The sequence below is a fragment of the Cyclopterus lumpus genome, chromosome 13, assembly GCF_009769545.1.
Source record: "Cyclopterus lumpus isolate fCycLum1 chromosome 13, fCycLum1.pri, whole genome shotgun sequence".
Taxonomy (NCBI): Eukaryota; Metazoa; Chordata; class Actinopteri; order Perciformes; family Cyclopteridae; genus Cyclopterus; species Cyclopterus lumpus.
Window position 1 is genome coordinate 9,007,685 of NC_046978.1, and position 13,852 is coordinate 9,021,536.

General features: G+C 42.8%; 1 protein-coding gene across 1 annotated transcript in view; it reads right to left on the reverse strand.

Moving 5' to 3' along the window:
* Positions 1–3,470: 3,470 nt before the first annotated feature.
* The window catches only part of robo2 (roundabout, axon guidance receptor, homolog 2 (Drosophila)), a 147,784-nt gene continuing 137,402 nt past the window's right edge, over positions 3,471–13,852 (reverse strand). The window contains exons 25-30 of the mRNA XM_034549008.1: positions 12,043–12,306; positions 10,859–11,094; positions 6,607–6,789; positions 5,958–6,116; positions 5,496–5,762; positions 3,471–3,706 (exon numbers count right to left, since the gene is read on the reverse strand). Coding sequence (XP_034404899.1) covers positions 3,471–3,706; positions 5,496–5,762; positions 5,958–6,116; positions 6,607–6,789; positions 10,859–11,094; positions 12,043–12,306 — 1,345 coding nt within the window. The remainder of the gene's footprint in view (positions 3,707–5,495; positions 5,763–5,957; positions 6,117–6,606; positions 6,790–10,858; positions 11,095–12,042; positions 12,307–13,852) is intronic.

Consider the following 13,852-nt stretch of genomic DNA (forward strand, 5'->3'; position numbering starts at 1 on the left):
ATTTATTATTACAGGATATGGGAATGAGACTGTAAAAGTGTATTTTCTTGATCCACTCTCTTCTTGGATAAGGACATGCAAGTGAATACAGAAGGTGGTTTACAGAAGAAAAAGAACGCAGATGTACTGTAGAAATGGCATTGGATCGGAGTGTCACCTCACCCCATACTGTACAGAAAGACTTCACCCAACAACTTTCTCTTTTTGTCATCATTTTTAATCTTTTATAGCAAAAAGGCAACACACAGATAGGCTACAAAGAATCAACAATATTGAGAAAATGAACAAAAAAGAGGGAAAGATAAAGTACTTTTATCCTTCCAAAAAGACATTTTCTCTATTGTCTTGACAAGCAAATTGTGAGCGTTTTTGCTCCTTGTGTTGGATAAAGTTTGAAGTCGCTTTAGTTTTGACATGAGAGGAGCAGTGCGGTGAACATGCAGGACGAAGAGCGACGAAGACGACTACCGACCCGGCATTCGCCGCGCTGTGAGCAGTGTGCCTGTCATCTCCTTATGGCCTCGCTGCTCGGCTCTGACAGCAAACTTTACAAGGAACGAAAAACACATATTATATTCCACCAATCTTTATGCATATTTCACAATATACTTTTATTATCATTTTTAATAAATACAAAACGACACTGTGATTCAAAAGAAGACAATGAGTATTAAAGAGACACTAAAACGCATTAGAAATATCAATCTTAATTTGGTATGTTCTTTTACTGACATCTTGTCTTAAGGTGGATAAACCAGCACATTATACTCAGAATCAAAATCCACAGCAGAAAAAGAAAAGAGGGGACGACAGAATTGGACATGAGAGAGGGATATTCTTGTCAATCAAATGGAATGGCATAATCAAGTGGAGATGCGTATGGATATATACACATATATACACATACATAAACACCACCAGAATGTAAAATAACCTGAGATACTCTTTGCACCTCATTTCCAGAACACTGGCCACTGGGTGGATGATCTAAAATGACGATGGCGTGACGACAACAGTACAACAGCATCTGGCGGCCTTTAGTTTCCACCCCCCTTTATCAACATTAGCAGTACAAAAAAGACAAAAACAAACAGTCAGTTAACCACAAAAATCCTGAACAATAATATTGAAAACATTGTTGTAAGCAGCGTTTTGGAGTCCATAAAAGGCATACAAAGAAACAAGCTTTTCATTAAAAAAGGACAACCAATAAAAACATTGTCTGAAAAGACAAGAAGTTGAGATTCAGAGGCTGAGAAGTCAGAAGCGGCAGATGATAAGTGTGTGTTTTGTGTCGGTCAGGCAGAAAGAAAGTGCTCTGCTCCACACTGTGGCTGTAGACATGGAGGCAGTGGGGCCTGCTCGTTAATATACAAGGCTTTTCTCCATTGTCACGTTTTGGGATCAAACAGTGACTCTAAGCTACACTGTACATTGTACACACCATTCCTTCTGAAAGTTATGGACACAAGGCTGTGCTGACCAGAGTGTATCGGTACCTGAGGCACCAACCGTTACAGCAACAACTACTTTCACAGATTACCTCATTTTCACAGCACTGAGCTGGACCAAACAGGTAAATGTGTTGTTTTCTTGGATGATACTGTACCACAGATAATATGACGAACATGAACAGTAAGTGCTTTAAAAAGCAAACAATATTAAAATGATGGAACACAAAATTCAAAACATAAAAGATGTAAACAAATTATACTCCACTGATATTTTAGGCAGGTTCGGGAGTATCATTTCTACTCATCCCAAGAAATACTCCTTTGTGATGTCTGCTTACCTATTAAGGCGACAGAAGAGTTATGAATCTGCCTCTGTAAGTGCTATTGAAGGACAGCATGAGGACAGATTTCACGGATTCTTCCTCCCTTCTGGCGGTTCTCTGGTTTGTGTGCTGTTTTACTGAACGAGGAGCGTCAACTCAGCGTAATCAAATTAATTAGGCAGTAAATCATGAAAACCAAAGTTGAAATACTTGCATAAAAGATTACAAATAAAAAAATAATCCGTCAGTCTGTTTCTTAAGACAGGGACATGCCCAAAGGATCGACCACTAAATGTTTCTTAAATCAGACTATTGATTTAGGACAGTTAATTAGAAATTAAATAATCTACTCAGTCACCTACAGTAATACAGTATCCTCTGTGTACACTTCTCCCTCGGGAACCTTGTCTGCTTGCCACCCAATTAGTCTCAACCATGGAAATGGGTGCCTTTCTTGTTGCTGTCTGTGAGCAAAGCCCTACTCTTTAATATCTCTCTGTACATTAGTATATAATTTTCTTCTCTTTACTTTACAGTACAGAAACTCCTCTTCACATATTATTCCGGTTCTTCATGTCAGCAGGAGCTATGTTTTTGTGCTTATCACCAAAAATTGCAGTGCAAAAACAATAATTAATAATAATAATGATAATAATTAATGGTAAGTATTAACAAACAATGGATTATAAAACAATTATTTTATGGCACAATAGCCACTTAATTCACATATAATACAAATAACCAGATAAAACCAACTGTTCCTGTATATGGAAATAAAAAGCTCAAACTGAATTAGGTTTGCATAGCAATGCAACAGCAAGTTAAAAGATATATTTACAGGAAACAAAATTCCCCAAGGGCATTTACCAGAACATTTGTTCTCGTATAGATGTTTTCTTCTTTTTTTTTTGTGTGTTTACTTGCCTTTTTCTAACAAAAAGAAAATTACAGTAAGGTAGGAGGTGGAAAATATTTTCTTGAGGACAAAAAACATAGTGAGATGTACAGTATGTCTGTGCCTATACATCACATTTACAGTTCTGTGACACTGCGTTTCTCTGTAGTGCCTCTACTGCAATCCTTCCCTCTGAGAACACACAGATAAGGACAAAGTTCATTGCCCCGACAAGGAGGGCCTCATTCTTTCGAGGAAAGACCAGGGTTTTCCAGTTCACATCCCAGGCAGATCACTCTGTGGTAGAGAAGGGAAATAAAAGAAATGGCAGGTTTATTTAGAAAATGGAAACACATATTTTTATAGCTTAGCTTAGCATGAATCAGAATCAGAATCAACTCTTTTGGGGAAGTTTGCTGACGCATGCAAGGAATGTACCTCCAGCTCAAATTAACTGATTGTATACTGAATATTAGTGCAGTGGGCACATTTCCAGGATAGACATACAGCTAGACAACACTTTATCAAGCTAAACAAATATTAGCTAAAGACTAAATGACTGTAAAACAATAGGCCTAAGTCTGTCTGAAGTTAAACATATACGGCTGTCAACACCTCTTATGCTGCGTTCACACCACAAGCTTTTGGTGTGAACGCAGCATAAACCTCATTGAAGCCGCAGAAACTAGTTACAGTTGTATGGCCGATGTTTGCCTTCACTACTCAGCAAACAACAGCCAGTTGGAGCGAGTCTTGTTGTTAAAGTGAAGATGGGGCTTTTTTTCCACGATACACGCCTTATATTGTCAGACACTGCCGTAAAATGCGTAGGTACTCACATAACTCTCCCGAGTACTGTCCCTGTCCATTGGTCCCCAGGAATTCAGCGTGCTCTGTGGCGGTCCACTGCTGAGGCTGTCGTGGACCCTCGGCCTTGCGTGGCCCTGTCGAGCCCTTGGAGGAGGCTGTGCCAGAGGAGCTGTGGCCACCAGGGGAGGGAAAGGATGGCTTGTTATATGGCAGACACCCGTCCTCTGAAAACACAGGGATACTAAATGTTTGAAAAGTAGACACAATTCATGTCTTTTATTGTTGCAGGGAAACACATCTAGCATCTGATGCATGGAGACAAAGAGCACTTTGCCCCCCCCCCCACCCACCCACCCCCCCACCCCCCAACACACACACACACACACCTCCTGACATCTGCAGAGTGGCGGTGCCAACAGGCTATGCCAGGGCGTGCCACAGTGAGGACTCTCAGCCTCACACATGGCCTTGCAGCTACCAGCCTTATAACAGGGTAAATAGAATAAGAGAAGGGCCGCTGGCTGCTGTGGCACCGCCTGCTGCAGGGCAGCATCACATTGACCCCTCAGCAGATTCCGCCGTTGTGTGAAATCTCATCAAACTGCTCCCCACTGCTTCGCTAATGACTGTACTAGAGTTTGCCCCGACCTCAGTGGATTCTACTGTGAATCAGTCAGCACTCTGACACATATGGGAATTCACCTATGGGTTTTTGTAAAGACGCTGATTGTGGCACCTGTCTTTGTCTCACAGTCTCAGATTTACTGTCTGAGAGAGACCTGGCACCAAGAGGGCAGGGCACAAAGCATGGAGAGCTCTAATGGTCACGGACATACATGCACACACGCACTCACATGAGCACAGACACACACAGATGGGGTGTGGAGTGGCTTCTGTTTGTGTGAGAAAAAGAAAGCCAAAGCGATTTGAGCATTTCAGTTGCTGGGGCCTGCTGCCTTACTTGGAGCGGAGCAGGATGATATTGGCAACAGTTACAGGGGCATTGGGAAGGCTGGGGGGGGGGGAAGACAACGCAATCTGTTCATGGGAGCCCAGTCTCATCGCAGCATGCAAGCTAACTTCAACACAATAACTCAGAGAAAATCCCTCACTGTCAAGCCACAGCAGAACTCTTGTGTCTTTGTTGTTTCCTCACAATGCAATGACAAGAGCTTCAGTTAGGAACAGCCCACTTGTTAAGAACGGGACTTTGGTTGGAATGTGATGCAGAACTGGTTATATTATTATAACCATATAATATATTATATTATTTATCATTATCAATAAACATGGTAGGAGCTTATGTAAAGCCTAGAGTGCACTACCATAAAATACATGTGATCGGCCTCAATTAACTTGTTGTTACCATGCCAGCAGCATGGCTCTAGCAATGGTCTGTCCATTCAACGTTTGCAACAGATTAAGAAAGAAAGAAAGAAATGTACACTTTTATTGATCCCCGTGGGGAAATTCTTCTCTGCATTATTGATCCATCATTAGTTATTAAGGAGCTGCGGTGAAGCGCCCGGGGAGCAACTGGGGGTTCAGTGTCTTGCTCAAGGACACTTTGACATGGGGAGAGCGGGGATCAAACCGGCTACCTTGTGGTTACAGGACAACCCCTCATCCCCATGAGCGACAGCCGACCCCAATTACCTTGTATATGAATCTGAATACGTTAGGTGATCCCCTGGCTTTTCATCCTTCACCACAAGCATGTCAAAAATATCCAGCTTTTCAATACTTTGGTTCATGAAAACACAACAGTACTTCAAAACCCAATGACCAAACTACCGTCAGCCTCAACGGACGTTGAGCTTCATGGTGAAATAGTACATAATATGAACAACACCTCGCATTCCAGAACTGACATGATGAATTATGCTAAACATGAGAAGACTGCAATTGCAAGCATTTTAATGATCACGCTTACGTTAGCCTGTTAATGAGCACGAGGTGTGTACAATTTGACAGTGCCGTTGGCTGAAGACTGAAGTCTTTTTTCAACTCTACCTGTTTTGTGTGCACTGCGCCCATCGTCAGTGCGGTCCATGGAGCCCAGTCGGTCCTGAAGCTGGCGATGATGTTCCAGAGAAGTACGTGTCTGTCTGTCAATAGAGCTCTTTATGTCATCTGGACCGGACAGGGGCCCTGACATAGGCTGGCGCTCCAGAGAGGAAGCCTTCCTATCTGTAGGGGGTACCATGCTGCTTATACTGCGGGCCCCCTGGATACGGCCCTGGCCCTGAGAGGGGGGAGGCTCAGGGGGTGGAGGTAGGTCTGTGCCAAAGGGAAAACTCACAGAATTAATCAAAAGCCATAAATTACTTATATGTAGTTTACTAGTAGAAAACTGACACATTTCCATCTAATATCATATTAATATAACTCCCTCTAGTTTTTAAAACAATAACAGATGCTTTAGAGAACCTTCTGCATAAACTATTTAAAATGTGTTTTCAGTCGCTGCCTCACCGTCTGCACCAGCATCTCTCCGGTGGGGTGCTGTGCCCTGGCTTCGGGGTTTGCGTGTGGGCCTGGTGGCCCTCTGGTGGCCCAAGCTGTGTGTGCCGACTGTGCTGCCATCTGTTGAGAATGGACTGCCGGGCCGGGGCCGGTGGGACAAGCCTTTACCTGCAGGAGGGATACAGGACCACAAGCCAGCTGGTTAATAAAGACAAGAAGGAGCCAGCACCTAGACAGCTGAGGCTGTCGTCAAGAAAGGTAGAGGTTATGATTCAAGATTCACAAACCTATTAGAAAACAACGGTAACGATTTCCATTAGAGGAGAAAGAACTCTGGTGAAGCTTGCAAAAGGTTGCAAGTACAACAAAACACAGAGCTATTCCCAAGGAAGCCAGAGTGCAAAGCCAAATGAGTCACAGAGTTAAAGTTGAGGATAAGGAGATAGCTGCAGTCCCGCTGCGTACAACAGGTGCCATGCACAACCTGGGCACAGCGTCCCCAAGCAGGAGAGAGGAAATCCAACATTAAGCCACCATTGTGGGGGAAAACATCAGCCAATGGATAAGAGAAGGAAAAATCAGAGCAGAAGAGAACAAATCGTCTGCCACTGGTAGAAGGTCCAGTCGGACAGTGTGTAGCTGGTCTCCACACACCAACCTCTCTTGCTGAGGCTAGTGCCCTCCAGCTGGTAGCCTGCCTTGTCTGCAGCGGCCACCAGGGCCTGGGCAAAGCTGCAGTGGGTAAAGATGGAGCCATCCGACGAACTGCCCAAACTGGACCTATGGCTGGAGAAATTACGGTCATCTTCCGAGGCTGAGCCCCACCCATTCACCATGGACCCTATGGAACACCACAGGTTTCAGCAAATGTGTGTGTGTGTGTGTGTGTGTGTGTGTGTGTGTGTGAGAGAATGCATTTTCTTTCTATTTCAAAACACTCAAATTCAATCGTATCATGTTCATACTTTTCTTCTCAACGGCCATAGCCTTTATGGACATATGATCTGGCGTTTTGAACTGCTTCCGCATTAAGATGGATGAACCCATTTCAGTGATCTTATTAAATGATTCCGTATTTGCTGCGGGGCATTTCGGCTCATTCTGTTCTGACCTGTCCTCTTTCATCGACAAACACATGTAGAACACAAATTGCATGCACACACGCACACACACACACACACACACACACACACACACACACACACACACACACAAACACACACACACACACACCACATGTGCACACAAACACACACCAGAATGTACGCAGTGGAACAGCAGGACAGGCATCAACTAATGTTGCTCTTCTTTTGATGAGGAACAATGAGCTCACCTGTGCAGCGCAGACTAAAATACCGCCTCAGGTGACACAGATGAAGTATCCTGCAAACCAGTGTATTGCATCAACCACCTGGTGGTATGCACTGCCAGTTTTCTTTATTCCTATTTAAAAATGCACAGACACCCCCGTGTACATTTTCTCGAAAAGAGAAGTTTAAGCCAACATCAAGGTATTTCACTTACAGCTACTGTAAGTGATAAAAAGATGGGAGATAAAATCAATACCCTACTTCACAAACAAAATTGAGTACATGACAGGATTGGAGGCATACGCATGAGGAAGACTTTTAGCATATACCTCTATGCTACTGGAAGTATTTTTCTCCTTTTCTTCATGTAAAAAGCAAGGCCAGCACTTTAAATGTAAAAATATCAGCCAGTAGAAAATATGCCACTTTGGCAAGCAAAAACACAGAACAGTAGGCTAATGTGACAGCTTTCAGTGGGACTGGTTTGGCAGACTTTGCTCATGTGGCACAAACCCAAATGCTCTGCTACTTTATCTCTCCCTCACACAGAACACAAGAGGGGTGTGATGGAGCAGGCTGATGGCACACAGAACTGGGGAGGTGTGTGGGTAAAGGTTATAGAGAGAGCAATAGGGACACAAAGTTAGCAGCAGGAAAGGTCAGTGTGATAAGAAAAGGTGGTATTAATCTGGCACAGTTCATATATATATATATACTGTATATATACCAAAACTGATAAATACAAGATGTGTAACTGTGTTACTTTGTGGAAATAGGGTGATCGAACTGAAGTAGAACCAAAGGTATCAATAATAGAAATATACACATTAGAATGGCTTTGGCACGTATTGCATGATTTTCCTTTCCTCCTGATAATTAAATTGCCTTGAAATGTCTTAAAATAAAATAAATGCTAGATGTACAAATCTGAATATATATATAGTATATAATATCTATATATGCTGAACTATATGTCTCATACAGGTGGTTACTCAGTCACTGCATATGACTTTAGGAAATTGCACATTGAACAGCTGAAGTTGCAACACTCTTCCCTCCTATTGCATTGCAGTGAAATACGTGTTCACAGATTAATGGTAACTTCTGTAAAAATGGAAGCTTGCATAAGGCAGAGAACGCCTTACACAACCTATTTTTACAGCGCTAACTGAAATCCAAGGCAGTAACTACTTCGAGCCCTCCATCTTGTCAATCTATTTTCTTTGAAATTCTTTTCTAAGAGTCTTTTTTTTCTTAGAAAAAAAAAGACAGCAATTCCACTGGGTTCAATCCTCCCACGAAGAATAGAGCAGATATTGAAGTACAGGCAGTGCCAGCCAATTCACTGAAGCTTCCAACTCCTCCGGCTCAGCGAAGGAACACTGCCTCAGCAAATCACATCACAGAATGACTTTTCAGTTGCACTAACTGACACTTTCTTCTGCCGCACCGCCGGGGCAGTCCTATTCTCAGAAATAGCAGTCCAATCAAACGATGGTCATTGTCACATAATTTGATAAAAAATTCAATCACGTTTTCTTTTTGCGCCAGAGTTCTTTTTTTTCTGTAGCTCTGGACAAAGTTTTGGATTACGGATCCGTCATTTTATTATGTCTTGGACCAGAGCAATGGGCCAAGCCGAGCACTCTAAACACCACGGGCTGCCCCCTCTCATGCTCCAAGCACTGTGAGAGAAGGACCAGTAAATGGGAGAAGGTTTGGGGGCAGTAAAACCCAGCCCAGGTCCCTCCCGCCACTAAAACTGATTTATACTGACAGGAGCGTAATCTGCATGTCGTTAAGCAGGGAAACCGTTCCCCTGACGAGCAGGCATCTCTACCTGCCGTAAGAAAGATGTGACCCTGCTCCTCACAAACCTGGAAAGGCTTTATGAGAGGGTAATCGGCCAGAACAGTAGGCGTAACAGGCTCACTGCGACCACATCCAGGCTTTACACACAACCTATAACACCCACACACAAAGCCAGGTAATACCTATGTGTTCACTTTATCTCTGAGGCTCAAGCAAGACATAGATCTGCAATACCCACCACAACATCAGGATTTACATGTACCTGTTCAAAGTAAAAAGCATTATTGCAGAGAATAGAATAACACATTGGAAAGGCTGTGCAGACAATCTGCTGGAGACAAATGGCCCCAGAGGAGAAGACTGGCTTTTTTTCTGGGGCGTCTGTGAAAATGTGTGATTTACTAGCCTTTGGTAATAACATTATTTAAAACAGACCTATTTCCATGTTATTAAAAACAATGAGAAATATATCAAGCAGGGCTCGACAGGAATCTCACTCCTCCCCTCGCCTATGTGTATAGCCTCAAAATGGTGGCCGCAATAAATCTCAGCAGTTTCGCCCATCCTCCTGCTAACCCCGGAGCTGGAACCGTGTCTGTGTTGTAAAACGATCGGGTGTGAAGCAGACTTGCAGAGAGATAAGAAGAAATAGTGCTGTCTTCAGAGGAATACAGTGGAGGAGAGATGCAGTAGATTAGGGCCCAGTTGCTGCTTTATATTCCTCTAAATACATCAGCAAGTAGCATGTGTCAGCGTAACCAAAACCACTGTTCCATCACCCCATGGAAAAGTACTCTTTAGGGCTGCCACTGACAGGGCAGACCAACCAGCAGCGCTGTCAACCCTCTTATTCTCATGCTTTCTCTCTCGATTGGCTCAGCTCTGCTCCCTTAAGATACAGAATAGTTATTGCTTTCTCTCCATTTCTTTCTACCCATGAATTTCCCAATATGGATCACATTTTTAGTATTCACTGTCTTCATTTGGAGGCCTGATACACACACAGTTCCACGACACCAGCATTTTGTATCACAACTTGTCCTTGTTGAGCATTATAGCCAAAGCCGACTGATATTTCAGAAATATCCCCCCAGTTGTACCCTCTAGTTTACAGATGGATAGCGTTGCCTGGTCAGTAGGACAGCAGCAGTCCACTCCGCAGCTTTGCTGCTGCAATGTCATGCCCTTCATATGTCCGCCTGACAGACGGCTGTAAAACTTTTCAGTGAGTTGTAAAAATGGAAATGGTGTCTCTAGTCTGCAATGGAATAGGCCGCACGTGAAATGTATTTCAAATCTCTTTGGGAAGATATGGGTGGCGCTGGCTCCGGTGCCGTGTGCGTGTTAAATCACAGTCCACCCCCCCCTCTCGCCTTGCCTCTCCTTCCTCTTGATTCCCCTCTCACTATCCTGTTTAAAATTCATGGACTTTCTTATCTCTTTTTTTTGGAAATGATAATTATAATTCCCCAGAGTCTGCCAAAAGTGCTTAAAAAACTTGATTGAGGGACACTCAGTAAGCATGTTCACATAAAGATGAACGCATTGCAGACTGATGAAGAACATGTCCAACAATCCATTCACTGAGAGACAAGATAGAGCAACAATGGGATAATTAGATCAGAGTTATTTTGGTTTAAACCAAAAATAATAATACTATATAACTTTATAAACATATACTTAAATATAGCAAAACATTTTTACTACAAAAATACTGTGTTAAATTACAATATGGTTAACAAATATGTACATCCACAAAGTAGTGCCCCAATTCAGAATCAACCTCACCTGTTAAAGAGCTGTCCAGGTTGTCCATGCTAGATCCTGGTGTGTGCTCGATGCCGCGGGGATGCCTGGCTCCATAGCCTTCATCTTCCTCCTCTTCCTCCTCTTCCTCCTCTTCCTCCTCCTCCTCCTCCTCCTCATCAGGCACATCGGTCTCCAGGTCAGAAACCATTGTGCTCGACACGTAACCCACTGGAGGAGCTGGAGCCTGGGGAGGAAGAGAGCCTACCTGCATGTGCCTGGGAGGAGAAAGAGATGGCAGATTACTCTACTGGAATCCACAAACAGTACTTATTAAGAAATGACGAGGAACGATGAATGTAAAGAGAATAAAGGGAATATTCAGTAGTTTCTATCACACAGGAAGGCAGAAAAATACGGATGTAATTGGGCAGAGCTAATTTTAGAGGCCTCTTTCATATGTGAAGCAACGAATACATTTGGACGATTCCACTTATTCTACAGTGCAGCTTGCATGCTAACACAATGACCCGCTAATTGCTGCTGTGGATGGTACAAAGGGATGCTCTCCAGGCCCGTCGACACATGGCTGTCACCTCAGTGGCAACCTGCTCTGCTGACAGGCGCATTTGTTTGAGGAGCGCAATGTCTTTGACGCGGTTTGCAGTGGGAATTGGTTGTAATTACTGGCCCTCTGTTGTTGTCAGAGATGCTCTCTAACCAACATAGTCATTACTGGGTAACATGACATCTCCTTCCTGACTGGGCTTCCCTGTCACCCCCACCCCCACTTCACAATTATGAATGAGTGCCAGTCTCTCTGCGTTGCCGACAGAATGAGGCATATCCTTCATCTGACTTACATGAGCACAACAACAATGGAATGTGCTGCATTGGTGGGGGAGGGGGAATTAAACAACCGTGGGGGAAAAATGGTGTCTCTTAGAGTGAGCAAAATACAGTAGTCGCCTAAGTGGTAGCATGGGCCTATTAAAATGAAATGATTAATGGGGTTTATCTTCACTGCACATACTGTTGACATGAAGAATACTGCAGGACCAAAATAAATCCTGGCAGAACAGAATGTACAGTAAGACGTGACATGATAAGAAATGACAACAAAACCTATATTAGCATCTATCACAATATATTTTTAGATAGATAGATAGAGAGATGGATGGATAGATAGATCATTTATAATGCTGTGATTACACTGCAATATGTACCATGTCTGTTTGGCCATGTCCATTTGGTATGCTCTGGTCAGCTCATCCAAATGGGCCTGGAGCATGGGCTGCATCTCGTCCCGAGGAGAAGGGGTGAGGGTGGCTGTGGACTGCTGTCCAAAGGACACAGCAGCTGGGGAGGAGGCAACCCCTCGGATGGGCGGGGTGGGAACCCTCTCCTCCTCCTCCTCCAGCTCATCCTCCATGCCCTGGTGAAGATAGGTCTGCACGGGCATGGGCGGGCCCCAACCATCACTCTCATACCTGATGTCAGAAGAAGAGAGGTTTATTGAACAAAAGTGCTCACAGTTTTAAAATTGTGTATCCAATCTTTAGTATGATCTGCGGCTGCAACTAAACTTTCTTTTTTTTTAAATTAAATTGATTCATTTTCAGAATATTTTCTCCATTGTTAGATTAATATTTGTATCTACAACTTGCCAGAAAACATTGACATATGACAGAAATCCTCACAATTAAGAAAGCAAAATCGGAGAATGATTAGTAGTTTTGCTTAAAACTAAAACTATATAAGAATATTTATAGATTTATTTTCTGTTAATCAACCAATTGTTTCAGCTCTACTCATCTGTGTTGAAGAATAGAAGTCACCACAATAACAACAACATGATAATGCATCACACATTTTAAACACAACTAATTCATTTAAAAGCTATACTTAATGAGAAAAATACATTTTTAAAATACATATGGACAGAAACAGAACTACATTAGGTTTGTGATATTGTCATCATTTCCAAATGTGTTAAGGTTACTGAAAATGGAGGAATAGCAGACATCACAAATATAAAAATCTCCACTAAACATAAAGCTTTGTGACCTTGTCCAACTTTCGAAAACGATGTGTTATACAAACAGTCCAGAGTGGAATTATGGAGTTAGTCAGGCTTCACTTCCTCATAGCTGTGCTTATACATGCTGAAATAATACTGGCCATAAAGAAAATGTTCATTAAAGAAATTTGTCATTGCACACTCCATAGGACATAACTGTTTTAATCTGCAGGCATTAAGATCAGCCACAGATTTACAGTGCACAGGACTCTTCAGTTGCCAGATACCCTATTAAAGTAGATGACTCTCCCACTCTGGGAATGGGAGTAAGAGGACAGAGCACACAGCATCAACTAAATAAGCCTCTCTTACTGTGTACCTGCAGTTGAGTAAAGCTCATGTTGGATTCATTAAAATAAACTAAATGTATGTCAGCTGAAAAAGTAATGTAATTGTGTGTATTGATAAACTGAAGACGCGATTAGAATTGCATCACACATCAAGAAGAACTCAGCAGACTTGTACATCGACTTCAGACTCGGAGAGGGATACCAATGTGCTGGTATACAACCCACACTCTGTTCGCCTGTCTCTTATTCACTTATAAAACAATGCAATTATCATTTTATGGAATGAACTATGGAATTTAGCAAATAGATTAATCTGAAACCATCTGTGTGTCTACACGCTAGAAGCCGCAGGAGACCGCTCAGAATTGTTTGTTTTTTTCATCTTCCATTTAATATCCCAGTGATGAAGTCTTCCCTTAGATTGAAGACAGGATCAGCAAATAGTTTGATGTGCAGCCATCTGTATATGAGTTTTTGTGTGAAAGCCTGTGTACTTGTGTGTATCTGGCTGCCTACGGAGACATTGATCCTTCACTTTTCTCCAGATGTACAGTAGTACAGTAATTAGCTGCAGAGAAAACAGAGCTGAACCTGTTATTGCACACAGCAATGTGTGGTGTTGCTTGCATTGGCAAACATTGTCTTTTTTGTTCCAGCAAGCGGGAC